At 44.6% G+C, this 24,250-nt stretch overlaps 1 protein-coding gene across 1 annotated transcript; it reads right to left on the reverse strand.

The window, feature by feature from the left end:
- LOC109826527 lies at window positions 227–1,865 on the reverse strand. Its single transcript, XM_020393558.1, has 2 exons — window positions 1,461–1,865; window positions 227–1,304 (listed from the first exon to the last, which is right to left on the reverse strand). Exon 2 carries the CDS (start codon window positions 1,010–1,012, stop codon window positions 227–229), a length of 786 nt encoding a protein of 261 aa, XP_020249147.1. The 5' UTR covers window positions 1,013–1,304; window positions 1,461–1,865.

A 24,250-nucleotide genomic window follows, 5' to 3' on the forward strand; every position in this document is an offset into this window, starting at 1 on the left:
CTTGTGAAACGGATCTAGATAACTCATAGGCTAGCCCGATTCAAACGGTAATCGGTAAAGATATGTCAAATCTGTTGATGGCTGAAGATTTGCCAAAAATCCTATAAGTATTATAGTTGATTATTTTAAATAGAATGAGAAATCATAATAAGAATTAAAGAAGATTGAACAAAACATGCATGTCATTAACAAAAAAAAAACAAGTGTTTAGATACAACAGCTACAATCACTTTACATTGAACTTTTGACTAATAATTTGTTGCTCTAGCTTGGCAAACTCTTTAGCATAAGTACGTTCAAGCTCACGCTGTAGCTCTATCTTAAAAGAGTCCTCATAAGCAGATAGGAGTTGGGCAGCTTCTTCTTCCATTTTGGCTAACCTTTCCCTCGAGAGCGCCACTTTGCTGGACATCACGGTCTTGCTATGCTCCTCCCCAGCCTTGGTCACCTCCAAAATAGTTCTTCGTTGTTTTGCTTCCGCCAGTTTCTGTTCAAGCTCCGCTATTTCGACATCAACGGAGGCTAACGACGAGTCGATTTCGCATAAATGAGCCAATCTTTCGGAAAGAACTTCCTCCGCTTGGTCAACATGCTTCCTCTGTGCCTGGATCCTAAGCCCAACGGATGCTCGAGATTCACGCCATGTTTGCAAATGAACCTCCATTCGCGCAGCAACATAGTCAGAAACACCAACAAATTGGAGCTCTTGTAGTTTCACAAATTTGCGCTCTAGTTGATTCATATCGTCGGTCAAAGCTTTAGCTATATTGAGAGAGACAATGTCCTTTATTAAGGCTATTTTGCGCTCAAGGACCGTCCAGAAGTGTCTGAAAGGGATCTTCTTTTCCAGGAGTTTGTCGATTAACGACTCTACAAAATTAAAGAAGTTGCTGACCTCCAAGCAAAGGAGAAGCTTATCGGGATCGTCATCAGATAATAAAGCATCAAAAGCTTCACGAAGTTGAGACGATAATCTTGCAACAACAAAAGAAAAAAGGAAGCGCAAGATCATAAATATCCCATAATTATAAGTCAGAAAAAAAGAGATATCGCGCGAGATTTACCAGTCCCCGAAGAGCTTTCTCTAACCGAACACACTACACCCGTTTCTAGTCGCTCAACTTCATGCGTCGCAGAAAGCATTACGGGTGTAGTAGCCGTTGAAGCACCAACTTCTTCAGTTGGTCTTACGGCCTGTTCGGTCAAACTCCCGCTAATAGTTGTAGTAGGTACAGTAGTTGGCATTCCTAAAGAAACCGGGAGTTGTTGCTGGAAGCCTGATGACCGAGCGTCAATAACAACCCCTACCAAAAGTAAGAAATCAAGACCCTCAGATTCACCAGACTTTCCGTTAGGAGTAGTTTTATCAGTCTTAATGACTGGTCCTACGATTTGAACCCTTCGATGATTAAATGAAAGATCACGAATAAATAAGTGAAACATGGGAATAAGAACCGTACTTGCAGGCGAGTCAGCTGTGATTATTGGATTGGCGGCCTCGTATTGGGCTTGTTCACGCAACATATCGTCCAGCAGCATATCGTCAGAAGCTGATACCGGATCACGTGAAGCTGGACCCTCTTCCTCAAAAGGTGCATCTTGGGAACCCCCTTCATCACCTTGACCCTCTGTTGTTGCATCTACAAGAAAGTTCAAGAGTCAAAATACAAATTGTTTTGACTCACCAGACTTACAACAAAAATAAAATAAGATTCACCTTCAACGACAACGCTAAGTTCCTGCACCCTATCGCTTCGATCTACCTCTTGCAGCTTTTCTAACAGAGTAAGAAGTATAGAAATAGTTAGCGGGGATACGAATTCTCCATCATTCAGTTCCCGCCACCCGAAAGATGCGCTACCAGTTTTAAGTATACCTGGACTCTCAGCCTGTTCGGTTAAGCCTGGCTCAACGTCGTGACCTGCGCCGGTCTCATCAGGAATACTTGTCTCAGCGTCTACAGGCTCTTCGAGCTTGATTTCGGGAGTTGGTTCCGAGAAGTCAATATCAAGGGAAGAAGCGTCAAAGATAAAGCCGCTTGCAAAATCTTCTTTTGCGAAGTGCGAAATTGTTTAAGTCTAAAAGCTCAACATATAACGGAAGAAACTATACGAAAAAAATACTCACCCCTTTCAGCCGTCAATCCTTGAGTCGTCGGTCCCATTTCAGGGTTGCTCCGTCGCTTAGAAGCCATCTTCTTACGTTTAGCCGAACGTTCCCCCTCTGGATCATCAGGCCTCTCCGCGAAAAATTTAGAACGCAATTCGTGCCTCGGAGAAACCTAAGTTGCGGGTCGGGACCGCGTCCGATGAATAAGGCCGAACTCCTCTCTCTCTTCTTAAGAAGCTGCACCTGGGATTTCAACCGACATCTTATTAGGATAAGTGAACAAGACTTGCATCTTTGGCTTCTTTAGAGGAAGCGAAGGTTTGGACAGTCGAAAGCGGCGAGTTCTTTCTGCAATTGCTAATTCAAATAACTCTAAGGAGAGGGGATCTAATACACGTGTTTCCGGCTCCTCTTCTCCACCATCGCCACCAATCTCTGCACCACCCCTAATGTGAGGTTCTGTAGTAGGCTCCCTCTGCGTTGAATGACTAGAAGGACCCACTGGTTCCCTCCTTCTCTTCTTTTCGAGCTCGGATTCATGGACCCTTCGAGTAGCAACTCGAGAAGCTTCTTCATCGGTTGACTCGGTGATCGGTTGAACTGGTACGTGTTCATTGGCCACCAAGAGCCATCGGCACTGTAGAAAAGTCAGCTCCAACTTACGCTCGACACCGAGAAGGTTGAACTTGGCACCGGTACAACCAGTGATGTTCCAAAGCCATGCTCGAGCCCCATCCACTAAACCTCCACGAGTCCGGAGCTGTCGGTTCGGGTTCCCGATGTAAATCTGATCATAGCCAAACTGATGGGCGAGCCGACATGGCAAGTAGGGTTCTATGTAATAATGATTTTGAACCCGGAAGACCACATAGCCCGACCGGATATTAACCAGCCAATCAAAGCAACCCGAATCGAGGGAAGTCCGACCTGTGTTTGGCTTCTCTACATCTATCAATGAGTCGTCGTACTGACCTAAAAATCATGGGAAGAAAGTAGGGAAGACCCAGCACTTGTGATTTTGAAATTGCTTCCTGACCTCTGCAAAACCTTGACCCTTCCACTTGCAATTTTCTATTGTTTGGAGAAAAGGAAGGGAGGGATTCACGGAAGTAGGGGTCGACATCATATCCGAGTGATGAAGCACCAACCAAGCCATTAAGTAGGTATAGGAGAGTTCTACCTTTGTGAGGGGAATCTGAGATGGTGGTGAATTCACCTTCTGAGTGAATGCATTCATGATCTGGCGAAGCCCTCTGTAAATACCAGTGGTCATTGTCGGAAGAAGACATAAGTTTTTTCGATAAGCAAGCAGAACCGCTGGAAACAAACTTCTAGGGGAAGTGCATCAGTAGATTGGTATGACACTACACACTTCTTCAGCCAGATAGCAAGATACCCAACAAGTAATGTCATAGGCCGGATTAGTTTAACTCCTTGCCACAAGAAAGTCTGGAATTTCGTTCCAGCAGCAAAGCCATCCTCAATACCAGCTATGGTGTAAGACTGAGCATTCGACTTCTTGATTAGCTCATTCACTTCGGAGGTGGTCAGCGGCGATAACTCACAAATTGGTTCATCCAGAACGCTGTTCGTGTTCTTGAAAAGATAATCCGCAAACTTCTTCAAACTAATTTGCGGTCACGACTTCTTTGATAATGGATCAACACCCGCAAGAGCTATGTGGTAGTGGCAAGCAAGATCCCAGAAGGTGTTGTAGCGGTTGGGAGTCCGTGACTTCAACTGCTGTAGCTCCTTGTTAGAAGGAAAGTACTCTTGATAAATCATATTCCCCATCGGAAGACCAGAGACTCTATACATCTCGTGCAATGCTAATCCCAACTCCCCATGCTTGGTCAGGAATGTATTGGTGTCAGGATTGTATAGTTCCAACAGCGCCAGAAAATGAGGGACACTAATGGTAAGTCCATAGGTAGTGGCGCGGACGGCTGCATATAAGCCACTAGCCTTCAAATCCTCACCAAATCAGTCCAAGATATAGTGGCTCAAACGAGTCCACCATAGTCTATCCGATGAATGTACCCATCCATAACATCGATGGCCGGTTGCTGGCATTTCTCGACCCAAAACTGCGAGCTGATTCTTCATAGTGTTGGCAATGGTGAAGATCTCACCTTTGGGTGGGTCATTCAATCCTATGATCCCCGGATATAACCCCGTTATCCGATTCCGATTACTTGAGCCGGGAATTGCGCCATGGGTGATATAACCATAATGAATGCGCTCGTGTTCTTCTGTTAGCCTCCATGACATTTCCTGCGGAACAGCTTGACACCGAAGCTCGGCAAGCGAACGATGATGAGGAATCGAAGGAAGATATAAATGGCCACCATCATCATGGTGTAGCCATTACTCCATGCCAAGAAATACAGTAGCAGGATCCTCTATAGAGTCGCCAAATAAATAGTCTGACTTTCTTAACAGATACGTAGAACTTGGGTCCTTCACAAGTGGCGCATCCGTGATAAGCTGCCTTAAGCTATGGCGCTCTCCCTTCCGTATCAACCGCAGAAGCTCTTCCGGTACACCCGGAGCAAACCGAGGAGCTACCGGGACAGGGATTGGCTCATCGATGGAGACGTAAGTCTCACTGCAGCGACCTTCCACTGAATGGGCACCGAACTCCCTCGAGAGAAATTCAACTAAGGTAAAACAATAGGTAATTATTAAATACAGTCATAAATGCCTATGTTAAAACAGTATAGGCGTTGAACTCGCCTCACAAATTGTGAGATAGAGTCACGACCTTATAAATGGTGAGACAATCTCAATCATATCACACACGCAAATAACAAAGCATATTAACGTGCGAACGTCACGATAGTATACCCGAGTCTGTGTGATGTGACACAACATGAGATCGCCCTATATTGCTTTAAGACGTGTCTTGACTAAGCAAAACACGTCTTATGAAGCGTCCACCCCCACGAAGAAGGGTGGCGGCTCTTCTCAATTGCCTCACAAAGGAGAGCAAAGCGAGGATATTATACCAAGTACATATTCACAATGAATTAACAAGGAGAGACGATTAAAAAGCCACACTATACACATGAAGCATGAGATATATTGTCACACGAATAATGCAACAATATACCTATCCTTCGGAGTATAGTACAACAAGAAATTGCCCCAAGTTAATTCAGTCATGTCTTGACCAAACAAAACACGACTTGTGAAGCGTCCACCCCCACGAAGGGGGATGTCAGCTCTTCCCAATTGCCTCACCAAGGAGAACAAAGTGGGGATGCAACATGCAGTGTGATATCTCAATATTTAACTCGTGAATGAAAGAGGCGGTGACGATATACCTGTGCAGCTAAACGGTGCCGACTCGGGCGACTGAGTCACCGAACGGCCTCGAAGAACACGAGATCTCTTAGGTGACATATCTGCAGAGAGAGTTAATAGGTCAATTACGATGAAAATTAAGAAGTATCAGATTAATGCAAAGAAAAAATGGTGCTCCGATCAAACTTAAGTAGTGGGCTTAAGGCGGATTTAGTTTCAACCCACAACAGGTCGTGTAACAAATTAAGCTAGAATTTCAGGATTTCGGCCAAAGTCATCTACGTGACCAACAGTAAAGCACGACGTGCCTACAAATCAGGCCATCGTGTACGCTAAAAGCCCGATATGGCAGTTATCATGCATGGTCTCGGATTCAAACTACGTAATTATTCGTGATGAAAATCGAAGCCTGGGAATTTTTAGTCACATCCAAATATAAGACTAAAAGTTTAGTTCATACAAAACTAGTTTCTATGCACGACTACACATTCAACATGGGAGCTTAGGTGAATTACAAGCCTAATTCGGCTAAATTCATGCATGCAAGAGGATAGGCTCTGATATCCAAGCACAAAGTCTCAAGATTCTCCTCGAAACTGAAAATCAGAATGCAAAGAAAATGGATCAAAAGTAAACAACCGTGTACTCAAGTCCAATATTAACTCAATAGATTTGGTTAGCACTCAAGCCAAAGTTAAATCGTCGACAATCACCCAAGGTTCAACTAAAGGGGTGAAATAAAAAGTTCGATCGCCATTCAAATCTTCTCACACAATCAAGAACAGGCCATGGTTCAAGATTTTTCCAAAAAAAAAGAGAACAGTCTAGGGTTTCCAATATATATCCCCAAGAACCCAAAATCAAGCTCAAATTCCACTCCACTCTTGCAAATAGCATCCCTTCGAATCTTAGTTAATTTTGCACATAAAAAAAACAGTCGGTTCGGCCACCATTCAAGACAAAGATTCGTGTTTTCCCCCCCAAATAAAAAAAACTAGGGTTTCATTTCTTCACCAAAATCAAAATTTGAAGGGGCTAATTCTAGATAAAATTGAAGAAAGGAGAAGGGAAACTCACCTGGAACCGAAGGAGGAGGAACTCAGCAAAGTGGACTGCAACAAGAAACCCAAATCCAAGAAATCCTTCGAAGCCCTGGATCTTGAAATGAGTTTTACTAACCGAAATCCAAGAACTTGTGAAAAGGCTTTAAAAAGTCGAGGAGGATTTGAAGAGAAAAGAGGAGGGAAGAGACATGTTTTCGAACAGAAGAGGAACTGTCGAAATATAAAAAGGAAGAAGAGGAACAGCTCGGGTTTTAAAACCCCTAAAAAACTAAACCAAATCCGGTCCGAACCGCCCAAACCGAACCCAAGTCGACTCAAACCCCATTTGCTGGCTCGCACGCATGAGAGCCACCATTTGCTGGCTCACACGCATGTGAGCAACTATTTGCTGACTCGCACGTGTAGCGAGCTGTTTGGCTAATTTACGGGTGTTTTGATCCATCTTCGAACATTTTTCGATATATATGGCACACGCATTCGTACTCCAATGGATATATGAGTTTAAACTATTCCCCACCCTCGACGGGAAGTTCCTGGAGAATATCGTGTGAAATATTTTTAAGGATAACCCGACAACCTCTGATGGGGATATGAGGGTAAACCAAATCCCAAAACTCCTAAGAATATACGAGTATAAACCGGTCCTCTTTGCTCCAATGCATAGCTTTTGGTCAATGCCTATCAAGACGTCGTCAAATATGAATTCCCAACAAAGATAGTCAGTGCAACGTCAACTCAATGAGATTAATCAACACACGAGTTTCAATCCGGAACTTCGACAGCGGTCAGACGATAAACGCAGAACTGTAAGAACTTCATTTATTTGGCAAAACGTTGAATAAATTGAAGAATGAAGGAGTTAAGAGTTGAAGCCAATTATAGGTCCTTTTACACCGACTGAAGGTTGGGTCTATCACATCCAAAGTATTTCAGGCTCTTCTATAAAAGAAACGAGACTGAAACACTTTGGAGGGGGTATCTGTAGGTGTTAAAATTTGCCTATAGGTCCTCAAACACAGTTCAAGACAAGGAGAAGACGATAAACGTTATTATCCAAGTCAAAGAAATTTATCCAACACTAGTAAGCGTACGAAGTGGATCAGTAAGATGCGTGAGTCAGCAAAACAATGAACCGTACACAAAACAAGCAAACTCGAGGGGTTACAAATCGCCAAAATATCAAAAAGATGAACGAAACACCACTCGGAAGCTCGCGTAAGCGCGAGCCACCAAATGGTGGCTCGCACCCATGCGAGCCACCAAATGGTGACTCGCACAGTCCCGAGCCACCAGGACACTTCTTGAGTACCAAACCTCCCAAAACGTGGATTTCGATGATTTTTAAGGATTCTTTCATCTCAGAACCTCCCCAACTGTTTTGAGGTTATCCTTAAATGCGTTTAAGCGGTTATTAAATACAGATGATGTTTAAACACAAATTCTTATTCAAAAGGACATCTCCAAAGGCCTATAAATAGAAGCCTAGGGTCTTCTTTCAAGAGGATCTGAAGTTGAGAAGGTAAGGTGCTGTCAAATTGTCCAGCTAACCACGAATTTTAGAGGAGAATCATCAGATCTTGGCGAACACTTTCATAAAAAAAGCCCTTTCGAAAGGTTTTGTTGGCATTCTTGTTTTGATGATGTTTAACAAACAATTTACCACTAATGTTGTTTGTCTAGTATTTGTGTTTTCGTATTTTATTGTAGACAAAACAACGTCGTTGGAGGATGGATGGAATAGAGCTTCAACGATCATAATCCAATGGAGGTTGGCGGAATGTCGGTGAAGCCTTGCAATTCAAAGTTCAAGATCCAAGTTCAAGCTTCATCCGCAAGTGTACCAAGTTCAAGCTAAATTGAAGATCAAGATTGCTGGGGTAATGTAGTTTTAGATTTTATATTATGTGTGTTATATACTCTAAGCTCGAATATCTATACACACACATTATATTGGTTTGCATATATATATACATATAGTGATATATATATATATATACATACGTTTTTTGTTTTATAGTTTTCGGGGCTATATATGAAACAAATGCATAGAATTGGAAAAATACTATTTAGTTTCATGTTTATATGCCTATATATGATTTCACCTTTAACAAGCTTATATTTAATGAAATCAATTTCGTGTTTTGAATATATTGCATAAAATATGCAAATTTATGAAAATATTTATATTTGCTAGATTAATAGACTTCATAACAAACATGTTATATTTTATCAAGTCTATACAATCATTTCAAAGGCTTCAAAAATGTTGGTTTTAAGTCAAAATATAAAATATCAATTTTCAGGTTTTCATGTTGTTTGGACTATTTTGCAAAATGATGATATTTCTCATTTGGGAGTATTTTTAGAAACCAGTTTTTGGTAGCATGTGTATTATCATGTCTACAATCATTCCCCAAAGTTTTACATTTTTTTGGAATTGTGTTTGATATTTTTAAAACGCTTTTTAAAATCAGCAAAATCAGGTTTTTCAGCTGTGTCAGATTTCGGCTCGACCGACCGCGTCGACCGATCGCAGTTGGTTTTTCAGCATTGGGCGACAGAGGATCTGTCGGTCGACGCGGTCCGGTCGACGAGAGCTCATCGGTCGACGCGCACGGCGGTCGACCGAAGATGTCCAGCTTGTGGTTTCTTGTTTTCGACCTGGATAACGGTCGACCGAACTTTCCATCGGTCGACGAGATTTTCCATCGGTCGACCGACGGAATTTTCGGCTCGACCGAACATATAGCCGTTGGCTTTAGAGCTATTTCTGAGCTGTTTGTTTTCTGGGGCTTTTCTGTCTTCTCTCTTAGGGATTTTTGGCTGAGCTTTGAGTGGGTAATATATACCCCATTGCTGATGTCTTTTCAAGTTAACATAAGAGAGTTTTTAATCCAAGTTTAATAAAGTTTTTTAACAAGGGTTTTTAGTTTGGTTTAAGTGGTTTTATAAGCTTTTAAGCATTTGAGTGTTTTGGTTTTGTGAATCACTTCCACAAGAGCTTTGAGGAGATCATCTATTGGTGTTTGAGCATCCAAACTCTTCTCCTTCCACTCTTGATCTATTGAGAAGTTTTCTAAACTCAATCTAGCTTCATATTTTTATATTGTTTGATTATCTTTTTATTAAGCTAGTGTTACATATTGAGTTTAGTTGGATTTTTTTATCTCTTTGTTCACGACACAACCTATTGAGCTTATTGTATTACATTCATAAGTATATTGGGTGTGAGATTGTGTATCTTAAGAGAGTGAGCTTACAATTCGTTCTCATCCATTGTAGAGACAAACACTTTGTATTGAGCCTTAATTGTGAGGATACACTTTGTAATACACTTGTACACCAAGAGAGAAGTGTGTGGCGAGAGTCGGGATCGTCCAAGAGGAGTGGGGTAGGTGACGAGAGGTTGTAATTCCTAACACTTGAGGGAGACACGTCTAGTTCCAACACTTAGTGGGTGTAGAGTGTGATTGCAAGAGTGTTGACTGTAAAGTTTTCGGTTAGCTAGAAAACGCGAGTGTGAGGTGTAAACGTTATTCGGCGTGAACGTAGAAAACCCGCGCGTTGTGATAGTGGAGATCTCCTCGAGGTGAGGAGCGGGGACGTAGGTCGTGGGGACCGCAACCTCGTAAACATATCCTTGTGTTTGTGTTTGCATTGGCGCACTTGGTTTCATGTTCATATCTTACATCGCCATTGTGGTATTGCTTGTTGATCATTTTACCCTATCAACATTTTAGTTAAATTGTTTACCCCTTGGTGCGAGTTTATACATCCTTGCTCATATACTTGTAATATCTCATTGAAAGGATATATTCGTTTGTTCATGATTGCTTATCCTAGCTTACATATCTTGTTGTATTTCACATTTGCTAGGATAACGTATTAATTAATTTAATTGGCATTTTCAAGGTCGGTTAGATTAGCATAAGACCCTAATCACCCCCCCTCTAGGGTCTAACAATTGAGTTCTTAAAAATTAAACAGAGTATCAATAAAACAATTAAACTCAATATATAAATCTAGGAATCAAGTGCATGAAGCATATATTCTAACAGGTTTGTGATTCTTTCCCATTCTTTCCTCTAGATTAAACTTGGTTTTAATCTCGAGAAGAGCTACAATCTCGCTTGGTCGTGATTGTCGCTTCCGCAATTGTTTCCTTTGTGAAACAAGAGCATAACTATATTATCTATCGGGTTTGATCTGTGGTGGTCCACAGACTAACGCGTCCCCAGTACAGACAAAGATCCCACGCAAAGTAGCAGGAGATAAACTACTGTTGCGTTTTGTTTGATAAGGTTGTAATCTTTAATTTCATTGTAAGAAGATCTTATAAAAAGATTAACTTTTCTTTCAGTTTGAACTTGTAATCGATAAACGGTGTAACAGGTTTGAAAGCAATGAAAAGGGAAACTTTTGACAAAAACAACAATATATTAGTATTGAATTCACAAGCAAAAGGTGGTAAAAGGTTACCTGCGTAGGAAAAGGCTCCAGCTCAGGTGACTCAGTAGCCAAGCGACCCCTTAGGATGTGCTATCTCTTTGGCAACATAGCTAATCTGTAATGAAAGACAACAATCCGATTATATCGAGAATCGAGACATATAAATCCGAGATTAAAAGGGAAATTATGAATTTTAGCGGAAATCCTATGAACGTTAGGATTTTCTGGTTAAAAATCTAATTAAACCTACAGACATCAAAATCAAAACCCCAAGTTCGATCAATGCACAAAATTGAGATAACGGCCTCGGGTGTCTCGGTTCATAGTCAGTTATCTAGAGGCAAGCTTCGGGATATATCCAATGTCAAAGCCGAGCAACCAAAAGCAAGTGATAAGTTCGATTATCGACCAAAACCAAGCAAAGGTTCGGCCATACCCAAGTCAAAAGACTAAGGCTTTGGGAATTACAAAATAGTGTTGGATTCTTGTTCGAAGTTGAACCTTAAAGCCAATGAAGCCAAGGTGACAAGCCCAGTCCTTGGCTAAATATCTTGAAGGAACTCAAACTCCGCATGCAACCAAGAGCTCGAGGCTCAACAAATTAAGGTAAAAAGTTTCGGCCATGCACATATTCAAGAATTAGAGCCTCAATATTTCCCTCAAATTGAGAACTCGATCCAGTTCTTATTCACGACCAATAGTCCAAGAATCAAATCAAGCCAAACACCTCATAAGTGTCTTAATCAAACCCCAAGAGCCAAAAGTTTCAGCCATGCCCAAATATAAATTAACGAACTCGATTCTCAACTCAAATGCAAGCAATGAATTCAAAACCCAAACGAAGGCCTCGGTTCTTCATCTAAAACAAAATCAAGATGCTAATTTACCCCAAAAACCAAAAATTTATTCATCCAATTGAGGATTAAGATGTGAGTTTTACCTAAAGTCAAAGAAGAATTGAAGAGGAAGCTCAGAATTTTTGAGTGCACATGCAGGAGCTTCGGTTCCTGTCAGGTTCAAGAAAGAAAAAAAAAAGAAATTAAGGCTTCAATCTTCCCATGATCCAAAGTGTAAAGGGTTCATGGTTTCAGTACTCACCTAAGATGAAAAAGACGACCTTTGGCGAAAGAGGAATCCACAGCAATCGCCTCAAGCACAATCAAACCCGAAACCCTATGTTTAGGGAAGATTTTATGGTTAAAATCGAATTGAAACTAGAGAATGCAACTAAAATTGAAACCTTGAGTTATGGAGCTTACCTGGAGACCGAGATAGATGAAGGATGAACTTGACAAATAGAACAAACTCAAGGGATTTAAGCTTGGGATTTGAAACACCACCGAAACCTTAATTCTTTAGTTGAGATCTGGTGAAGAGGAGGAAGATTGAAAGGGATTTAAAGGGCTTGGAGATTGAGAATCCTCATTGGGATAGAACTCTTAGAGGAGAAGAGGTCTGGATAATAGCCAAACTTGAAGAAGGAAGAAGGGAGAAGAAAAAAAGAGATATGAAAAAAACAGGGGGAGTATGAGTCCCTAGGCAATACCCTGATCCGCACTCATGCGGACGCGGGTTTGGTCCGGTGATAGTTTTTCATGGTATTTTTGCCTACTTTCGCTCGTCTTTGATGTATTCAACACCCGTATTTAAACTCCTAGGAGTATACAAGTATAAACTGGTCATCCTCGCTCCAACACCTTAAGAGCTTAAACTATGTAGACTCCAGTAAACGTACAAGTATAAACTGTGTTAACCAACGCTAGTCAACGCGTTATAACAAAGATCGACGCTGGCCAACACGTTGATGATTAAAGTCAATGCCGGTCAACGTGAGTTGATGCCGGTCAACGAGTAATGATGAAAGTCAACGCCAGTCAACACGAGTCAACGCTGGTCGATGCGATTCAACACCAGTCAGTGCGCTATAATGAAGGTCAATGCCGATCAATGTGTCGATAATTTCACCAAAATAAGACTCAGAAAATTTCTAGGTCAAAGGATAATTCCGGGGAGCTCAATCACGATTTAGATATAAACTCCCAATGAAGATGATCAGTTCAACATCGATTCAATGATACAAACTAATTCAGATATCAACACGCCAGTCTCAGTTTAAGATTTCGACAACGGTCAGACAATAAACGTAATATCGAAGAATTTCAGCTATTCGACAAAATACTAAATAGACTGAAAGCTGAAGAAGTCGACGATTGAAGGTTGGGTGTATCATACCAAAGTATTCCAAACTCCTCTATAAAAGAATAAGACTAAAATACTTTAGAGGGGGTATCTGTAGGTGTTAAAAATTGCCTATAGGTTTCCACACACAACTCAAAATGAAGAGAAGGTGATGAACACCATTATCCAAGTCAAAAGAGGATTATCCAATACCGTGGAGATGCAAAACAAGTCGGCAAAGCATACAAGTCAAAGAAATGTCGAAACGTGCGTGAAATGACAGAACAAGACCAAAATAAGACATAGTCGCTTAGAAATCACATCAAAGTGACCCGCACTCGTGGGGGTCACCTTAATGTGACTCTTACACCTGTGGGTCACCTTAATGTGACCCTCACACCCGCGGGTCACATTGCACTGACTTGCTTCCTGGTTCCCAAAAACGCGTATTTTGATGTTTTCTTGGGATTTGTTCATTCCATAGCCTCCTAACTGTAGGCGTCTAAAAATACCTATAGGTATCCACACATAACTCGAGACAGAGAAAAGGTGATGAATGCCGTTATCTAAATCAAAGAGAATTATCTGATACCGACAAGAGAATTAACGAACTATTAATGACGTAGCCCGCATGCACACCGGCCACCAAATCGGTGAACCAAACGTCTTGCATACTCACCGGCTACCATCCAGTGGCCCGCACGCCCATCAGTCACCAAATCGGCAAACCGACTAGCCCGTGCACTCACAGGCCACCTCCAAGTGGTCCGTGTACTTGTCAGCCTGCTCCAAGTGTCCCGCGTGCTCACCGGCCACCATTAAGTGCCCCACATGCTCATCGGCCACCAAACAACGTACAAGTCAACGAAGCGACGAAATACACGTAACGACGGAACAAATCAAAATCCGGAAGACTAAGAAAGTCGCTGGCGGCCGAGTCGCATCGAAACGGCTCCCCCCCCCCCCCCCCGGCCGAACCAGTGGTTCGGCCTATAGCCAGGTCACCAAGGGTAGCTCGGCCAAGGCCGATCCACCGGGTGACGGTTCGGCCAGATTTGATCTAAAAACATGATTTTTCAGTTTTGACAGATTCTCACGGGATTTGTTTGTTCTTGAGCGTCCTAACTGATCTAATACTATGGTTAATCAGTTACTAACTACTGATAAGGAGGAATCCCTCATTCTTATCCAAATACACGCATCTGAAGCCTATAAATACGAGCTCAGGTTCTCATTTCTAAAAAAGGAGATCAAGAGGGCAAAATGTTGTCGAATTGGAGAGTGGAGCCACGAATTTACAGCAAGGGTTAGCAGATCTTGGCGATCTCCTGTGCATAAAGAGTAGAGTTCGAGAGATCCGAGACCCGTCCTCTATTCCTCCGGATTTAAGCTTAGTCTTAAATCTCGAGAAGATCCGTGATCTCACTTGGTCGAGATCATCACTGCAGCGATTACTTCCTTCGTGAAGTAAGAGCTTTGATCATCAATCTGTCAACCAGATCTGATCCGCTATGGTCCATGGATATTAGCCTCCCCGGCACAGGCAAAGTTCCCACGCAAGCAGCGGGTAATAAACGTTCATTGCGCTGTTTGACAAGAGTCGTATTTTTTGTATTTTCATTGTATAAGGAGATCTTATAAAAAGGTTAACTTTTTATTTGAGTTTATTGTAAACGATTAAAATTATAATAGATTCAATCACAATGAAAACAATGATATTTGATCCAAACAAGCTGGCGACCACAGTGGGAGCCAACAGCTTCGCTGCCAAAGCTGTCTTGTCTCAACCACGGATCCGGATCCCGGTTGGCGAAGAGGTCGAGTACAAATTCGACCAACTGAAATTCGATGAGTATCTGTCATCCTCGTCCTCCAGATCCTCCACCCCTCGCAGGCGCAGAAAGATCAACGTCCCCGTTACTGTAGCAGTTGGACCTCGCAACGCACTTTCGGTCTCTAATGAAGTCGGACTTACAAATATGAACTCCTCCTCAATGAAGGAGTTGAGTACCAAAGACGCGCTAACTTTATCAAAAAGAGCTCACCAAAGGCAGCGCCAACGCCTCGCGCGCCAATTCGCCAAAGCTTTGAAGCTTGTTGACGGGATCTGCTATGAAGTGGATCTAAAACATAGAAAGCATCGAGTGCCCTAGCAGCAAATGAATGGCCTCTCCTCCAAACCAACAGCGAATGAGTGGATCCAAGTCAAACAAACTAGATCAACCCTCGAGGAACGCATTCAGAAGCGTCACGCCTTGATTGCGCATGCACGAATTCTCGTGCGAGAAGCGCAGAAGCTGAAGCAAAAAGAGGTGATCAAGAAGCCACCAAAGCTATGTCAAGTATGGAAACCAAAGTCCGAAATGACGCCAAAAAAGAGTCGAACAACGCCCGAAACTCACGAACAGCTCAGCCAAAATCGAGCCACCATTTGGTGGTTTTCCCCTGAACCAAACCGGTTCAGTTCACTTTGTATTCGGTTCACCTCTCGTGGCCTGTTTTGAGTCTCCGACAGCTCCCATTCCTATCCCGATGAATTTCGCCCTTCCAGTGGAGTCCCACGGTAGTGTGGACTTGTCCCGTTTAAAGATGAGGATGGCAGATCGCCTAGGTCCTTTACGCGAGGATCGAGGTAAATTTTCGATCAAAGAATGCTTGGGTCCGGTGACTGAACCCCGAGCGACTCGTCGAGCTGGGGGTCGTACACGCCCTCGTGACAAATCAGGGCCTTCTCATAAAGGAAAAACTCCAGTTTTCACTCGCCTGGGGGTGTGTATCCAGGACCAGGAGCCCGTTAAGATCCAGCTCTCCCAAAAGTGTGGTTCCAAACGCGTGAATCTTGAGAATGCTTATAAGACGCCAGATCCCCTGAAAAAAACATGCTCATCTGATGATGACAACGTTATACCCAGGGAGTCATGCCAACAAACGATAGGTTGCTCCAGTCTTCTGACCGATGAGTTGTACTATCAATCCGGGAGTACGAACAAGTCTCGGAAGAGAAGTACCCAAGAATCTGAGTCTCACTGCCCGTGTGCCAAGCTAATCAGGGCAATATTATTAGCGTGTAGCTGTAGGCATATAAAATTGCTTATAGGTCCCCTAGCATAGCTCGGCACAAACCGACGAGCCAACGAGGCGACGAGATCGATGAATCGCACGGAAGCGACGGAATGAATCCACCCGCGTGCAGAATCAAGCTAATGAGTTGAGGAATCAACGAGTCATCCAACCGAGAGCGGACTCGGACGAATCACGATCGAATCAAGATCAATTTCGGACTCGAACTCAGAAGCGGATTTACTGCCAAATCAGGAATCCAACTTACTGCCAAATCAGATCAACCAATCAGAGTCTCAAGTCAACCAAAACACGGACAAACGAGACAACGGAAAACGACTCGAAAAAGTCGGAAAACACCGCCCGCGGGGGCTCGGCCAAAGCCGAGCCACCTCAAGGTGGATCGGCTTTGGCCGAGCCACCTCAAGGTGCTCGGCCAGGCCGAGCCCACCCTGCAGTGGCTCTCGGTGCCGAAAGCCACCCTCGGGGTCTCGGCGCTGACCACCTCGGGGTGGCTCGGTGGCCGAGCCACCTTGGGGTGGCTCGGCCATGAGCCGAGCCACCCCAAGGTGGCTAGGCACAGTGTCGGCCACCCCGAGGTGGCCGACAGTGGCCAGAGGTGGCCGACAATTCCCTTTTTGCAGCCACTGTCCTGAGAGCCTATAAATAGGCCTAGAGATGTTCATTTTCAGGGGTCGAACTTTCAAGAGCCGAAACTCTGCCGGATTGAAGAGTGAACTCGGAGCTTGAAGACCAGAAGACTTGCACCATTCAGATCTGATCCTCGGCGACCATCCACGTCAGAAAAGGCAGGATCTCGAGAGGAAGAAAGAACAGATCTGAGATCTACACGAGACTACACTCCAGATCTAAGCTTGGTCTTAGATCTCGAGATCTGAGCGATTATTCCCTTGGTGGATTAATCCCTCCCGGCTATTATTCCCTTCGTGGAATAATACCCGCATACTCGTGTAGATCCGACCGGATCTAGATCGCGCGGTGGTCCACGGATTAACCCCGGCGCAGGCAAAGAACCCACCAAAGCGAGCGACCGCAAAACAGGAGCTCGTGATTTGTTCACAGAGGAGAGTTGTAATTTTTCTTTATTTTCTTTGATTTAGTTGTAACCGGATCTATAAAAGACCGGATCTTTGTAACCCAAGATGACAATCATATCAATGAAAAAGAAAACAGTTTTCCACGCGAACAATCTGGCGACCACAGTGGGAGCCGACGATCTCGCCAACGAGATCGATGCGTCGCAGCCGCGGATTGCAATCCCGGTCGTGGAGGAGGTCGAGTACGAGTTCGACCAAGCCAAGTTCGAGGAGTACGTGTCCTCGTCCGGCTCTATCTCCCCCCGCAAGTCCAAGAAGTTCTCCTCCGGGAGAAAAGCTCGTTGGTTTGAAGCTGCTCGGGAAGCCCACGAAGCTCTCAACCCAACTGACGCCGAAGTTGCGTCAAATGAAGTTCCACCGACCTCCAATCAGGTCAACCCAACTCCCGCCAACGCCTCTACTGTTCAGGGCGTTGTGACTCTCTCAAAGAGAGCCCGCCAGAGGCGTCGTCAACGCCTTGCGCGGCAATTCGCTAAGGCGATGGAGTCTACGGACGGATTCCGCTACCACGCGGAGTTGAAGAACAGAAGAGGCAAACAGCCTCAACCACCAATGAATGGCGACTCTTCCAAGCCGCCAAAGAAAGAATGGGTCCGCGTCAAACGGAACCGTTCGACGCTCGAGGAGCGCATTCACAAGCGCCGCGCGATGTCAGCGCAGGCACGGGCTCAAGCTCAGGAAGCCCGTAGAAAGCTGCAAAAGGAGGTGGAGAAGAAGCCACCACCAACACGACAAGTCTGGAAGCCTAAGTCTGAAGTGGCGACTCAGGCCAAAAAGCAACCAGTGCAGCCTTCTAAGGAAGGTCAAACTCCGGCGAGTCAACCAAAGTCGCCGTCAATCCCAATAACTTCTCCGGGAGATCATGCAGAGTCATCCCGCAAGAAGAAACCAATTTTGGAGCGCCTCGGTCCAATTCCTGACGTGAGAGGCAAAGCTCCAATTCACGAGCGTTTGGGCCCGATGAAGAAGCCCAGAACGACTCAACATACTGGGGGTCGCCATCACCTCCAGCATGACAAAGACCTCAAGGCAGCTGCGCGCACCAATTTGCGCATTGAAGTCCAAGATCACGCCGAAAATTCACGCCCAAAAAGGCATGTTTTGAGGCGGGTAACCTTTGAAAGCCCAAAGAAGGCAAGTCAACCTCAGATGGAAACATTATCATCCGATAATGATTGTGTTGTACCTGAGAAGGCGTGCCCGCACACGATAGGTTCTCTGACTGTCAAAATGACGAGTTGTACTATCGTGCTGGGGGTACAAATAGAACCAGGAAGAGGAGTCCCCGAGAACGGGAAATTCAATGTCCCTGTTCCAAACTCATCCGGGCGGTATTGTCGGAATGCAATTGCATTAAGGCGGTCCCCGAAAGAGTTTCAGTTTTTGAAAGACTCAATGCGGAAACGCCAAAACCAAGGCCTAGGCGCTTCCAACGAAGAAGAAGGGTGATTGAAGACGGAGAATTTCCGAGGGTCACCACCAACATGACGAGCAAAGGGACATCGGCACGAGAAGATTTCGAGTCGATTCTGAAAGCTTCCCGACCTAGAACCCGTCTGCAGTCCGGAACCATAGAGCGAGCAACTTATGGTAGGATTCGGACAAGACGCCCTTCAGAAGATGAAGAATCTGATGCCGGCTCCGCGGTGGCATCAGATAATACAGTATCCAGCGAGGGACAACCCCGCGAGGCCCTGATGATAAGTGCGGAGCAGATGGCCAAGATGCTTGAAGACGCTTTGGCTAAGCAGAAAGAAAGTTTCAAATTTGAGATGGAGATGGCCATGCAGCAGATGAGAGAAATGCATGACCAACAGATCCAAGCATTGGCGAACCAACAAGGCGAGCAGAATCATCGTAACCCGATTAATGTGGAAGATGAGGATACAAATGCTCGTAACACCAATGATCCTCCCGTCAACGCAGGGGGTGGTAATGAGAATGCTGGCGAAGAAACCGGCGAAAACCTGAAGATCAAGAACCTCGAGAGCAAAATCAACACACTAATTTCCGCTCAAGAGACGAAGAAAACAGGCATTCCTTGCCCATACCCAAGAGAATGGGAATCGATCCCATATCCGGCGAAGTTTAATCTAATTAACTTCACGCCGTTTAATGGGATGGGTTCACCTACCCAGCATTTGATTTACTTCAAATCGCATTTGGGGGTGATCTCTGGTAATGAGCCTCTGATGGTGCGGTCATTCGTCGGCACTCTTCGCGGAGCCGCCTTCGATTGGTATCGCCGCCTCAAGCCAGGCAGCGTAAACAGCTGGGATGACATGGAGACCAAGTTCCTGGCCAACTTCTTCGACGACGACACCGAGATATCTATCGGATCGTTGCTCGATGAGAAGCAGAAGGACGGAGAGTTAGTCGATACCTTCGTCAAAAGATTCCGGAACAAGGCGATGAATTGCCGGGACCCGATCACAGAGGAATTCATCCTCCAAACTTGCCACAACAACCTTGCGTTGGACGTGTTGGAAGCAATGGGAACAGCACCGTCTGACACTTGGAAGGATCTGAAGGCCCGAGGGGAGCAGGCTGAGCGATTCCTTAGAAGGAAGAAGGCCGAGAGGAACCAACCGACGGTTAATCCGCTGGACTCAAATTTCGCCTCTCGTGGTAAGGGCAAAACACCTGCAGCTACTGGTGGTGCTAATCAAGCGTCACAACAGCAATCCCGAAGGCAGCAAAAGACTTCGGGTCCGAGACTCCAAAGAGAGTATTCCTTCAAGGACGAAGACGTTCCAGCCATCTTCGAATCCCTCCTTGAAGGTAACAAGATCAAGCTACCACCTATCACAAATCAGGAGGAAGCTGACAACACTACGGACCCAAAGTACTGTGCATACCACAGGAGGGTCGTTCATCCCACCAAGGATTGCTTTGCTCTCAAGAATAGCATTCAGACCTTGGTTGAAGCCGGCGTCATAACGCTAAGGTAAGCCAATTGAGAACGGCAAAACTCCAAAGAGTATACGAGTATAAACTGTTTCTCAATCCTCCGACCGGTATAAGAGGTTAAACTACTCCCTGATACTCCAATAGGTATATGAGTCTAAACTGTTTCCCCACTTTTGACGGGAAGTTCCTGGAGAATATTAAGCTAATATTCTTAAGGATAACCCGGTTAGTTAACTGATAATAATGTCCGAACCAGTTCCGCAGAGGAAACTGGGGGTGGACGATTTATGTAACGGGAAGTTCCCAAAACCACAGCAATGTAATGAATAAGAACTCCCATTCTCACCATGTCTATGCACTCAACACTCTCTCTGTTAGAGTCTGGACGTAAAGTACCCACTTGGTCAAACCTTCTTACAGTTAGGACCACAGTCAAAATCCCCTCTCGATTCCCCCAATGAACGAGAGGTCCACAAATTGAGCGATCAAACCTTCCTACAGTTAGGATTGTCTCAAAACACCCACTTGGTCAAACCTTCTTACAGTTAGGACCACAGTCAAAATCCCCTCTCGATTCCCCCAATGAACGAGAGGTCCACAAATTGAGCGATCAAACCTTCCTACAGTTAGGATTGTCTCAAAACACCCACTTGGTCAAACCTTCTTACAGTTAGGACCACAGTCAAAATCCCCTCTCGATTCCCCCAATGAACGAGAGGTCCACAAATTGAGCGATCAAACCTTCCTACAGTTAGGATTGTCTCAAAACACCCACTTGGTCAAACCTTCTTACAGTTAGGACCACAGTCAAAATCCCCTCTCGATTCCCCCAATGAACGAGAGGTCCACAAATTGAGCGATCAAACCTTCCTACAGTTAGGATTGTCTCAAAACACCCACTTGGTCAAACCTTCTTACAGTTAGGACCACAGTCAAAATCCCCTCTCGATTCCCCCAATGAACGAGAGGTCCACAAATTGAGCGATCAAACCTTCCTACAGTTAGGATTGTCTCAAAACACCCACTTGGTCAAACCTTCTTACAGTTAGGACCACAGTCAAAATCCCCTCTCGATTCCCCCAATGAACGAGAGGTCCACAAATTGAGCGATCAAACCTTCCTACAGTTAGGATTGTCTCAAAACACCCACTTGGTCAAACCTTCTTACAGTTAGGACCACAGTCAAAATCCCCTCTCGATTCCCCCAATGAACGAGAGGTCCACAAATTGAGCGATCAAACCTTCCTACAGTTAGGATTGTCTCAAAACACCCACTTGGTCAAACCTTCTTACAGTTAGGACCACAGTCAAAATCCCCTCTCGATTCCCCCAATGAACGAGAGGTCCACAAATTGAGCGATCAAACCTTCCTACAGTTAGGATTGTCTCAAAACACCCACTTGGTCAAACCTTCTTACAGTTAGGACCACAGTCAAAATCCCCTCTCGATTCCCCCAATGAACGAGAGGTCCACAAATTGAGCGATCAAACCTTCCTACAGTTAGGATTGTCTCAAAACACCCACTTGGTCAAACCTTCTTACAGTTAGGACCACAGTCAAAATCCCCTCTCGATTCCCCCAATGAACGAGAGGTCCACAAATTGAGCGATCAAACCTTCCTACAGTTAGGATTGTCTCAAAACACCCACTTGGTCAAACCTTCTTACAGTTAGGACCACAGTCAAAATCCCCTCTCGATTCCCCCAATGAACGAGAGGTCCACAAATTGAGCGATCAAACCTTCCTACAGTTAGGATTGTCTCAAAACACCCACTTGGTCAAACCTTCTTACAGTTAGGACCACAGTCAAAATCCCCTCTCGATTCCCCCAATGAACGAGAGGTCCACAAATTGAGCGATCAAACCTTCCTACAGTTAGGATTGTCTCAAAACACCCACTTGGTCAAACCTTCTTACAGTTAGGACCACAGTCAAAATCCCCTCTCGATTCCCCCAATGAACGAGAGGTCCACAAATTGAGCGATCAAACCTTCCTACAGTTAGGATTGTCTCAAAACACCCACTTGGTCAAACCTTCTTACAGTTAGGACCACAGTCAAAATCCCCTCTCGATTCCCCCAATGAACGAGAGGTCCACAAATTGAGCGATCAAACCTTCCTACAGTTAGGATTGTCTCAAAACACCCACTTGGTCAAACCTTCTTACAGTTAGGACCACAGTCAAAATCCCCTCTCGATTCCCCCAATGAACGAGAGGTCCACAAATTGAGCGATCAAACCTTCCTACAGTTAGGATTGTCTCAAAACACCCACTTGGTCAAACCTTCTTACAGTTAGGACCACAGTCAAAATCCCCTCTCGATTCCCCCAATGAACGAGAGGTCCACAAATTGAGCGATCAAACCTTCCTACAGTTAGGATTGTCTCAAAACACCCACTTGGTCAAACCTTCTTACAGTTAGGACCACAGTCAAAATCCCCTCTCGATTCCCCCAATGAACGAGAGGTCCACAAATTGAGCGATCAAACCTTCCTACAGTTAGGATTGTCTCAAAACACCCACTTGGTCAAACCTTCTTACAGTTAGGACCACAGTCAAAATCCCCTCTCGATTCCCCCAATGAACGAGAGGTCCACAAATTGAGCGATCAAACCTTCCTACAGTTAGGATTGTCTCAAAACACCCACTTGGTCAAACCTTCTTACAGTTAGGACCACAGTCAAAATCCCCTCTCGATTCCCCCAATGAACGAGAGGTCCACAAATTGAGCGATCAAACCTTCCTACAGTTAGGATTGTCTCAAAACACCCACTTGGTCAAACCTTCTTACAGTTAGGACCACAGTCAAAATCCCCTCTCGATTCCCCCAATGAACGAGAGGTCCACAAATTGAGCGATCAAACCTTCCTACAGTTAGGATTGTCTCAAAACACCCACTTGGTCAAACCTTCTTACAGTTAGGACCACAGTCAAAATCCCCTCTCGATTCCCCCAATGAACGAGAGGTCCACAAATTGAGCGATCAAACCTTCCTACAGTTAGGATTGTCTCAAAACACCCACTTGGTCAAACCTTCTTACAGTTAGGACCACAGTCAAAATCCCCTCTCGATTCCCCCAATGAACGAGAGGTCCACAAATTGAGCGATCAAACCTTCCTACAGTTAGGATTGTCTCAAAACACCCACTTGGTCAAACCTTCTTACAGTTAGGACCACAGTCAAAATCCCCTCTCGATTCCCCCAATGAACGAGAGGTCCACAAATTGAGCGATCAAACCTTCCTACAGTTAGGATTGTCTCAAAACACCCACTTGGTCAAACCTTCTTACAGTTAGGACCACAGTCAAAATCCCCTCTCGATTCCCCCAATGAACGAGAGGTCCACAAATTGAGCGATCAAACCTTCCTACAGTTAGGATTGTCTCAAAACACCCACTTGGTCAAACCTTCTTACAGTTAGGACCACAGTCAAAATCCCCTCTCGATTCCCCCAATGAACGAGAGGTCCACAAATTGAGCGATCAAACCTTCCTACAGTTAGGATTGTCTCAAAACACCCACTTGGTCAAACCTTCTTACAGTTAGGACCACAGTCAAAATCCCCTCTCGATTCCCCCAATGAACGAGAGGTCCACAAATTGAGCGATCAAACCTTCCTACAGTTAGGATTGTCTCAAAACACCCACTTGGTCAAACCTTCTTACAGTTAGGACCACAGTCAAAATCCCCTCTCGATTCCCCCAATGAACGAGAGGTCCACAAATTGAGCGATCAAACCTTCCTACAGTTAGGATTGTCTCAAAACACCCACTTGGTCAAACCTTCTTACAGTTAGGACCACAGTCAAAATCCCCTCTCGATTCCCCCAATGAACGAGAGGTCCACAAATTGAGCGATCAAACCTTCCTACAGTTAGGATTGTCTCAAAACACCCACTTGGTCAAACCTTCTTACAGTTAGGACCACAGTCAAAATCCCCTCTCGATTCCCCCAATGAACGAGAGGTCCACAAATTGAGCGATCAAACCTTCCTACAGTTAGGATTGTCTCAAAACACCCACTTGGTCAAACCTTCTTACAGTTAGGACCACA

Source organism: Asparagus officinalis, chromosome 10, assembly GCF_001876935.1.
Source record: "Asparagus officinalis chromosome 10, Aspof.V1, whole genome shotgun sequence".
Classification (NCBI taxonomy): Eukaryota; Viridiplantae; Streptophyta; class Magnoliopsida; order Asparagales; family Asparagaceae; genus Asparagus; species Asparagus officinalis.